Source organism: Salarias fasciatus, chromosome 7 (genome assembly GCF_902148845.1).
Source record: "Salarias fasciatus chromosome 7, fSalaFa1.1, whole genome shotgun sequence".
In the NCBI taxonomy this organism is placed as follows: Eukaryota; Metazoa; Chordata; class Actinopteri; order Blenniiformes; family Blenniidae; genus Salarias; species Salarias fasciatus.
Window position 1 is genome coordinate 11,772,277 of NC_043751.1, and position 11,054 is coordinate 11,783,330.

At 43.2% G+C, this 11,054-nt stretch overlaps 1 protein-coding gene across 1 annotated transcript in view; it reads right to left on the reverse strand.

The window, feature by feature from the left end:
• pparab (peroxisome proliferator-activated receptor alpha b) overlaps positions 1–11,054 on the reverse strand; it is a 28,117-nt gene that overhangs the window by 15,052 nt on the left and 2,011 nt on the right. Inside the window, exon 2 of the mRNA XM_030095471.1 lies at positions 1,494–1,742. Coding sequence (XP_029951331.1) covers positions 1,494–1,701 — 208 coding nt within the window. The 5' untranslated portion in view covers positions 1,702–1,742. The remainder of the gene's footprint in view (positions 1–1,493; positions 1,743–11,054) is intronic.

Genomic DNA, 11,054 nt, shown 5'->3' on the forward strand with positions numbered 1-11,054 from the left:
TCTTCTGCTAAATGTTTATCTTTCAGGATCGCTCACGGATTCGCAGCTCCTTCGTCTGTTGCATAATTTTGCCGTGGCATAAATTTACGAGACGTCCGTGTCTATTCAGGAGGGAACACAGCGGCGAAGTGGATGTTTCCTGAGAGGTTGTGCATGATGGCTAAGGAATGTGTGAATTCCTCATTGGATATGGGGCGAGGAGAAAGGTTTGAGGGAAGACAGCGATTGAAACTAGGGGGTGCACCGGCTCGGCTCCAAAATGTGGAAATCTTGATCACACATGCAGACAGGAGTGAGCCAAGTGCAGAAAATTCGACGTGTTGGCTTTCCATTACCAAACATCCAACACTCACATTTATACCTACAGACAGTTTAGAACAGGGCTGTCAAATATACGGCTTGGGGGCCAAAAAACGACCCGCCAGAGGACGAAATTGAAAAGCGTAAAAGAAAACCTTAATGTAACTTTAAAAGCGACTGCTGCAGGGATTTTATTCACTGAGGAACACACTGCTTGAGTAGAGGACTTAAAGCAGCACCGAGACCTGAACCAGTAGATCAGTGAGCATGTTTGGACTTAAAAAAAACAAAATCAAAGAAACAAACAAGCAACAAATAGAACATGGGTTTTGGACATTCCATAGTGCAACATAATGGTTCCATAAAGGTTTTGGAACAGCATAATTGATCAACAATAGACACTTACCAATACTGTAGTCATTCATATTTCCATTAAATTTAAAAAATAAATAAATAAAAATTTGGAAATGCCAGGCACTTATATTTTATTATGCTGGATTATTCTGCATTTTACTGGTTCGGAACACACAAAAATTGATTTAAGTCATTAATGAGCTGTGTGGAATCGTCTGTGATGACTCATATTTCCAGATTAAAAAAATGCAAACGCAGTTTTGCTGTTGAGGGTTCAGGGCCTTTATCCAGACAATTTCCCTAAACAAATTACAAGAGATTTTTTTCAAGACGCCATAAATTTTGCACAGACCTTCCAAACTGTCTACGCAGGATGAAGCAGAATGCAGGTTGCTTCTTAAATAATAACAATAACCCAACATGACATATTAAGAAAAAACACACATGCATGGGAACTGATTCTTTTGGCCACATGCACATTCTGTGCCGGCATCATTCATTTGTGTGAAAAGTTGGTGTGGAGCTTCTGATGAGTCACCCTGATCAATGGAAGCGTTATTGCCATCAAAAAGTGGGTCAATCTGTCTTACACAGAGTAAAGACGGGGGATTGCAGTTCAGTTAAGGAGAAGAGGTTGTATAAGCCACAGAGTATGCCCACTTTACATTGAGTTGGAGTAAAACGGGGATTAAAAGGCTAAACTGAGGGATCCCTGCTCTGTCAATGGCAAGGAGATTACACTGAGCTGCAAGGTAACCGAAAAGTATGAAATGAGAGAGTGGAATCAAACCCCACACTGTCACCTCACCAGATGATTACTGCATTATTGTGATGTTTACCCAGGACTGTTGAACCTTCGGAGCCATTGCTGGAAGACTGGTATTCAGGGACGTGGAAGGAGCCGAGGGCATCGCCGTCTATGGACTGAGAGATGTCCTGGAGCTCCTCCATGCCGCCTATGAAATCATCGTCAGCACAGAGGGGACTGTCCAGCACAGAGTCCTCCAGCGAGGAAGGGGAGTAGTAGTGGCTCTCCATGTCGACCATTATGGTGGAGGAGCGGGCGGGCGGCACTCTCACTCATCAGACTGGAAAACATGAATGGGGGAGGGTGGGGGGGAAAAAGTGAGGTCAGAGAGGTGATACGGAAACATCAGACAGCGAGAGACAACGAGATTTCTAAGGTCACTTCCACCTGCATTCATACAATCTGCACCTTGCTTTGCTTGAAGTCATGAAGTGATTAAAGTGTTCACTATGTTCTTGTAGCTGAGCGCTTCGGCTTTGGATGAATGAACGTGTGCAAAATATGTCATAAGTATTATAACTTGTGAAGACATGAACCACTTATAAACCATATTGAATAAGACAGAATAAAAACAAAATAATCAATATTAAATATTAACATATACAGGTCATATAAATTTACATATATAATATAGGTGATTCTAGGATAATATATAGAATATTTCAACAGACATGAGTCAGTACAGCTTTAGCTGAATGCATGCTAAACATTGTGAGGCTTCTGAAGGGTGAATGGTTGCAGCGACAGGTGATGCACGCGGGTCAGCAGGCCTTAGGGGAACGGCACACGTGTAGTATCTTATAACACAACACAGAACCCCCCCCCCCCCCCCCCTCCACCACACTCCTCTAAGTTTTACACTCCAAAAGCAGTAACCTTATCCTCACAAACCTCAGAGCGCTGCAAAAAGAGAGAACGACCGGGCGGACAGAGTGAGGCACAGACGGGAGGGGACAAATGTAGGTCACTGGCCTGGCTAAGTCTGTGCTGCATGGGAAAGCGAGGCCTGGGGTCAACTTGAGGAGCTAATATTGGCTCGCACGTACAATCGATCGATGGCATTTTGCTGAATTGCACACTCGGGTCTGGGCGGAGCTAACACGGCGCTCTCAGAAGCGCAGTAGCAGGAGGAACGGGTCCGATGCTCGGATTCACATTTCACACGTCCACACATGAACTGGTTCAACCTTCAGTCGGCTCTCCATCAGGCCCAGAAGAACATCAAACAAAAGGTGAGAGAGTGAGACGAGCAAAGGCTTGGACGACTGCAGGACAGCAGCTGCTGGTTTTTCTCACCATTCCTCACCTGACCACATGACTGGCTTCACTTTAACCTGGACTTGCGCTGCTCGATGCACTGCACTGCAAGTTATTTGAGAAGAGAGTGAGGGAGTACTCAAACTGTCCCCACCCTCAACACACCCAGGGTATCTATTTAAAAGATCTAATGACAGGAATGAGTAGGATGCCCCGACACAGCTACAAGGTTATTTGCATATAGATTCATAAGTGCAAAGTCAGCATTAACATTAAACACAACAGAAGTCATGCTACTGTTCTTTCAAAAAGTACCATCTTATCTTTTCAAGTGGCAGGACAAGAAGTTCCTGCTAATTCCAGAACTGGTCGGTGAATTCTACACAGCATGGTCAGCGATAAATCCAGCAAATATAGAAAAAAAACAAATCAATAAAATCCCCAGGAGAACAAAACGTGCTGCAAAGTCAAGCTGCGTGTGACAACCCTGATAAATGTGACGCGGCTCATTATCAGTTTTCTAAAAGAACGCAAGCAACTGTTTAATGTAATTTTATTTTTTTGTGACTTTTAATGCAGAGTCAGTTCACGTCACACTTGTTGAGAAGGTAAGACATTGAGCTTGGGCACTTCTTGAATATATATATATATATATATATATATATATATATATATATATATATATATTTGAGCTACTGCAGGAAACACTAACATGGCTGTCTGGTATCCATGCTCGAACACACAGAAGTCCAAAGATTGCTCATTACAAACTAGGATATAGGCAGTTTGGTATCTTACATTTCAAATACAACTTTTAGCTAGGAATAACTGCACCTAAAAAAAAATAAACAGGACTGCATTAACAAGACGTCAAGCCAGTAATATAAGGCATATTTAAAAGTTGACAGAACTCCTTTGACACTCCTCCAAAGAGATTTTCTGTGGATAAATAAGGAATGTCAATGCCCATTTCCAATTTCTCCAGCTCTGATCTTCGTCTTTCTCGTGGTAAAGGCCGTGTAGATTCCCACCTGCTAAAAACACTGCGAGAAAAGCAGCTTGGCATGTCAGCAGCAGCTCCGCTGGGCTGCTCACTCTACAATACACTTGTAATTGTGAATGGAGGCAGTGTTAGCTCTGGTAGCACAAAGTAAACCTCTTTAGCATTCAGCCTCTAGCTCCTGACCCTGAGGTCTTCCTTTAGAGGACATCCTGCTCATACACTCACTTCAATCACCACCGTCTCATTAAAATACTTTCTGAAGAGGGGAAATTACGCTTTTTGGCAACAGTTTTACAGACGTGTACACTACTCGATAAATGTAGAAAATATGTTGGCCCACAAGACGTATTGTTGAGAAGGAATGGGATTCATTTGTATCCATAAATATTATTTAAATCTTCAGTCTGAAGTGGACGAGATAAGGTTTTACGTAAACATTGAGGACATGCGGGACTTTTTATTCAAGTCACACACAACTCCTCGACTGAACTAAAACGGCAGCTCGAAGGTGATGGACCGAACTAACCTCATGTTGTCACATAAATGCGAATGTAAACACACAGAGCCGATTAGCTGCAGACTGCTGAGGTCTAGTAGAACGAGATAGAGAAAGATGGAGGGCGGCAGACGACGGGGGGGCGGAGAGGAATGTCAGTTAGGCTACATTACAGAGTCTTTATCAGTAATGTGTGAGACAGGGTGAGCAACTCAGCCCAGGAGAAAAGAAAACAGTGAATCCTATAGGGCAACAGCGAGCCTTTGTCTCCCAGGTCAAGACCTCGCTTGTGCTCACTCAACCAAGCCTACTGAGGGCATCGCACGTACTTAGTGGAAGATGAGCAAGGTCATACTTATTTGTGTGCTCCCGTCTGAGGGTGGTGAAAGGGCTCCAGAGGCGATGCATGGGGGTTATGTTGGAAAAAAAAAAAAAAAAAAGAATGGGAGGAAAAAAAAAAAGACCGCCAGCCACCAGGGTCGCCATGACAATGCCATGACAATACCATGGCAATGCTGACACACTTTGAAGTCACAAGTGGAGGGCGGGCAACAGGCTTGTTAAGACAGCTACAGGCTACCATCACTGGAATTCAGGCTCTTGTTGAAACCAATAAATCCCATTATGGTTTGCCCAGAGAAAAAATATATAGGTTAAACATGTATTAGCAGTTTCTACCCGTGGTTACATGACTGGATGTGTGTGTGGAACATAAATAATCCATACCATCCAATGGATTCAGCAGGGGCAAGATCGCCCTGCCCCCCACGTTACACTCAGCGAAGACCCACTTTAGACAGACAGGCTACGAAGCAGCTAGTAAGATCTGGCCGAGGCAGATAAACGCGCTGTGAATGTGACCCAGGCATGTAGATAGCTTCCTATTTTAACAACCGCAGAGGATGTGGAACTGCATGAACTCGGTTCAGACAGCCATGTGAGAACGACATGAACACAAACTGCACTTGCATTGATTGCTAAAGTTAGAGCCACAGCAGTGAAATCCACTGCTGTCGTTTCAAATCACATGACCTGATACTGTGACATGTTTTCCACTGTGCATTACTACAACTGACCGCTGAAAGGTTTTAACCATGCAGGCTTCAATCACAGGGATGTCGAATAAAGATTTCAAAACCCTAAAAGAAATACGATGGCAATGATAAATCACAAACACTCATAACATTGGCAGCAGACCAAGAAATTGTGAGGGCTTGTCTGGCCAAGGTGTGTAAAATATCATTAACGCACTGCCAGGCACAGCCAGATGGACCTTGGCAACGGAAAGTGGTAGAAGAGACGATTAAATGTTGCATCAGGCTGCTGTTTTGCAAAAACAACAATCAAAAGCTTCAAGAGGCAATCAAGTAATAACTCAAGCAAATAAAACACTAACATCCTACCTTCATCGCCCAATAATCTGCAATCTTCCATTCAATATGACATCTAGACCGTTCTTTGGAATTGTATAGCGGATGTGCGAGCGTTTGATAGAGAGACCATGGGTTAATGTTTAATCCCTTCATCTTGTGGCCTGACGGCTGACAGGCCTGTAGGAGAAAAGCACTCTGGGGGGGCATAATGGTGGTCAAAGAGACGAAATATGGGCCGATGGGGCCGTTCCGTCCGTCTCTCCATTTGTTTGAAGAGTTCTTTGCATGAGCTCAGCCACGACCGTGCCTACAATGTAAACACTCGTGTGAACTCTTATCGCTTGCGGCCGATACGCCGGCCGGCACCTCTTATCGTTATGGAGATTGACCAAAGTGCACGCCGGTGAAGTGATTGGCATTGGACTTTAGCTGTAGCCTGTGGCAGATGGACCAAATACGAGCGAGCGCATTACCTTATTACCAGGTCACTTACTTTCCAATTCCAGTCTCAGTCACAACAAACTGAACAACATAAATCATATATTTGCAAATTGTAGCAGCTCAAATTTAAATTACCTGGGGTACACAGATTATATGTGATGAAGGATTTCAAATGTATGTCATTAGGTTTGAGACTTTTACGTAATATTGTCATCTTTTTTCCATACTGGTCGATATACATTCATTGTGACTTGCATCCCTTCTGTAAGTAGAAGAGATGCAACTTGTACTTTGAAGTGTAATCTAAGATAGGCTGTTGTACTGGATGTCATATTTAGCATCCCCATGCAACACTGTGTTGAGTAACAAAATGAGGAGTTGCATAAACCGCAGTGAACCCTGATCCCTGAACTGACAGCGTGTTCACTGTCAGAATAAATACACGTCGACGCAGTCGCACAAGAGGCAGGCGCCAACAATGCGAGCAGACGGTGGGAGCAAAAAGGTGCAATGTGACAGTGTGTCAGGTTACCTCAAAGTTCTGGTGACCCGACCCCTCACGCAGCCTGTTTATAGCACAGCATTACGTGATGGAAACAGGGCCTGTGTGTGTGTTGTGGTGACAAAAGAAGCACCTGAGAATGGACGGGGACATTCTTTATACAAACAAAAGATAGAAACAATTTGTACCTGTGGTTTTGAGCTTTCTGGAAACAACTGCAACAATTTACACAAGATATAAACAATATATTGCCATCTCAGTGCTATGTGGTTACTTTCAAATTAAAGAAGAGAAAAAGCAATTTTTAATAAGTGTTTCTTTTTTTTTTCATTGCTTTGAATTGACTAGAGTATCAGTGGGGTTGCCTGAGGTTACGTGGAGAAATGACACCACTGCAGTATTACTCTGGCTTGCAGTTCGACCACAGATTTATCAGGTACTCCAGGGGCCAAACGTATAACCAGCTGGACCAACATCAGCCCCGAGCCTCACTGTCACCAGCTGTTAAAATTCCTCAAAAGTGAGCAACAGTATCCTTAAACAACACCTCAAAACTGTGCCAAACACTGGCTCCTGGATGCAACTTCGTATTTATCTCCAGAGTAGTTGCCAGAATGAAAGATGACAATAATTTCACAATTCCCCCCACAGGAGGTCCACATGATGTCCACAGTGGGGAAAAGACTCCAGTGTTTTCCAGCAGCTCTCGTCTTTTAAGGATGTAGGTCTGAGGTAACAGGGCAGCAAATTGAGATTTGACACAGCAGACAAGACCAGAGAGGGCATTTTATAGAGCCAACTGATCAGTCAATGGACGCTCCCATCACTTCTGCAGTCTTACCCAGTTAGCTACATTCACCTGTTCAAGCACTAATCGCACCCCTGAGGCGATGGCTGCCATGCAAAGGGGAAAACGTCCACCGAGAGCAACTTGGACGTACGGTCCAACAACACTTTGACATGCAGATGGGAGATCGAACAACCAATATCTGAATTTGAAACTTAAAGGTATAATGGACGATTTTCTCAAAAAGTCGAAGCCAAACATCTGTTACTCGCTTTTTTGAAAAACGCGCATGCGCCAGACCATCCTCCCCGCTCTGCTGCTCCTCCCGAGGAAACGCCTATCAATGTCGGAAGCGTGCGAGCGCAATTTCATCTTCCCTGGGCGTGCATGGCTCTGTTTACAGTTTCTGCAATCGGCCTCGCTCATAAAGCTTTTTTCCCGAAACAGTTACAGTTTCATTATGTCAGACTCGCCATTGGTAAGTACTGGCCGAAACCGAAGCTCAAAAGCTACATAAACACTCTGAATGCGCATGCGCAGACCACGGGAACGAGAGTGACATGTTGGAGGACCCATAGTTGAGATTCGCCTCACGCAAATCATTGGCTAAAACATCGTCCATTATACCTTTAAAACACAACAAACAGAAATGTTGAGAAAGCAGCACTTATTTCATTGGTTTCCATGATATATGATTAAAGTGGCTCAATTCAAATCAGACAACATACAGCAAATTGTGTACTGACTTCATTCAGAAGAATTGCTCATTGTATGATTAGTAGACATCATGTAATGGTACAAACTTTCATACTCGAAGCTTGATGAACAAAAATACGTAAATAAGTTAAGAAATAAATAGAAAAGTAATATGAAATGGGCACAATAATACTAAACAATAGATAGTTTCTACAAAAGCAAACAGATAAATAAGCATGTGATATTAGTGAAGGAAGAAAGTGTCTCTAGTTGCACAAATGTTAGTCATCATATTTACAATCTAGTAATAAAAGTTGTATCTCCACTGAAATGAGCCGTTACAAAAAGACAGCCCTCACTGCATATCACTCTCTTTGTTTAGTTATATAACACTTGCAATGTCTTACTTTTTCATTATTAAAATTAGCTTTCTTTTGCAAGCGTTTCCTTCTGTCATAGCTGTTGCATTGCTGCACTGCTTACCACCCGTAGAGCATGATGGAATTATTTATTTCAGTGAGCCTCTGAGTGAGTGCATCTGGGGTTAGGGACCCCACACAGGGACCTCCTTCATCGAAACACTTTCTTTTTTTTTCTGTAGCTCTGTTATCTGCCAGAATTGTGGATCCTTTAGGGGAGTTTCTGTGCAGATGAAGAACAATAGCGTGGAAAGTGCCTGAGTGCAGAAATCTTAAAGAGCTCAGAGGAGAACAACAAGAACCTGGAAGCATTTCACTTTGCTCAGCTGTGTGGATCTCATTTCATTTTCCATCAAGACACTGAAGTCCCGAGTTCCCCCTTTCGGGCTGCCAAACCAGCCTACGTGTTTGCGGGGAGGCACGGCGACAGAACACCGATTTGCTACTGTAGCAGGATCACAGCATGCGACAATAGACCACAATGTACTTTTTCTGCTTGTTACAAGCAACGAGTAAGCAGGAGCTGTTATTAGCAACTGATAAAGGAGAAGTTGCCTTGAATGGATACGTGTGTTGATTTCACTTCACGTTAACAAAATCGCAATCTAGACTTTCCATGAAACCTATACTGCTTCTGTAAAGTAGTGTGTTTCTGTCATTCATCACTGAACTCCAACATAATTATGGAAGCAAACTTATTTTGAAACTATCGTTCTATTTTCTTAGTAATAAATGGATTCATCTTCTCTACTGCTAAATCCAAATAGACTTGAAAGGACATGATCACAGCTGACACTGGACAGAAGACCAACACGGGCCTGGAATCTAACTGGGGATCATCACTGGCTGAGCTAATAAGGTAAAATTAAAAATAGTGGGCTTTGCCAGTGATATAATTAGAATGAGAGTGTGGATAAGGCCACAAATAGATCATTGATGAGGATTGCTACGTGCCTCAGTTAATTTGGACAAGATCAAGTCCTCACTGTCAACTAAAAGTCGGCAATAATTAGCTGTATTTTCAATGGCGAGACAGTTTTCAACAATGACAACGTTGACGTGATGGAACGCTCACATTAGTGGACGTCAGAGATAATTGTTGGTGAAACGAGTCAAGACCTCCTGTCAAGTCCCTTCATGGTCGGACGTACAAATTGAGCTTACACAGCATCTCTCTCTGATCATTAGCACAGACAATCTCCTGTCCAGAGCTGCTTACTTTAAGTCTGGCTGGAGGGCCACAATCCTATTCAACCCAGAAGGACTTTACCATAAGGAAGGCTCAGGGGCAGAAGACCCGGCTCAGATGAAGGTCACACTTGCCTGATGGAGCAGACATGTTGCGAAACAAACAGACAACAGGAGTGACAACAAACAGCAACAGCATATAATGCGAAAACACCATTTTCACGAAAAGACAACTACAATGTGAGGCCAAACGGTTTGGTATCGGCGTACTATTACAGGCACAGGGGAGAGGGTGAAATTCAATTCTGTAAGCGCAGTTTGAATAACCGAGCGCTTATCAGACACCATAAATCTAGTCGGCAGTCTGTAATATGAGAAGGCATTTCACAACTCTGTAGAAATGTTGATTGAATTGTTGATAAATTGTAATGAGGCGGTGAGAGTGAATGCCATCAGAATGGCTTGGTCTACTCTGAGTTGAAAGAAGGTACAGGTATGAGGATGTGTGGCTACTTCAGTCTGAATGTATTTACTCGAAGCATTGCCAAAAGATCAACTTGGGACAAATTAAGAAGCAGTTGCACTGAGTTGCGTTGCTCCTGCAGGTGACAGTCAGCTGTACGAGCCGGTGGAAATACACTCTCTCAGAGTTTAAAACAAATGTTAATGGAAACAAAACAAAACATAAACTCTGGTTAAGATCTGACACAGACAACTTCCACTGATTTCCCACTACCTGTGATGCACAGACATGAAAAATAGGTCAGTGGAACGTTGCTGCAGGCACTAAAACGTACGGACAATACATCTCTTCGCTGGCACCCAGCACCGACCCGTGCTGAACTCTGCAGAGTGCTCAGCTCAGAGCAGAACCTGAAAGTCCTGTTTGAGGACTTGAGAGGAGCAAAACTCTGCCCGTCACTCCGTTCCCGTCCGCCTCTCTGCGCCGTGAATGCAGGAGTTTATTACAGGTCTCAGGTTCCCGGAGACAAAACGCCTGAGAGCGCGGCAGCTCAGCCTGGCAGGATCTCACAATGACTAAAAACAAAAAACAAAAACAAAGGAAGGACAAGCTCTTGAAGGTGAATGTAAGCACAGTGTGCTTTGGCAGCGGCAGAGTTATGGCGGTTTACTTCAGAAATACTTTCTTTCAGCACACACTGTGCATGAGGACAATGCGCCGAGTAGATTGGATTACAGTAGTTAAAGTGAGTTGGAATGAGCAGCAGCACATCTAGACGACACGATCCAGTCGACATGAATGAAATAAACACAGTGTTTAGATTAGAAAATGACAGGAAACACCTTGAATGTGTAAATTCAAGAAAACACACTCACTCAATGTTTGCATGTATTATTTAACCAAAGATTAGGTCACAGATTTAAATAAAGATGAAATTATTTGTTTTTTGCATATACAAAGGGAAAAA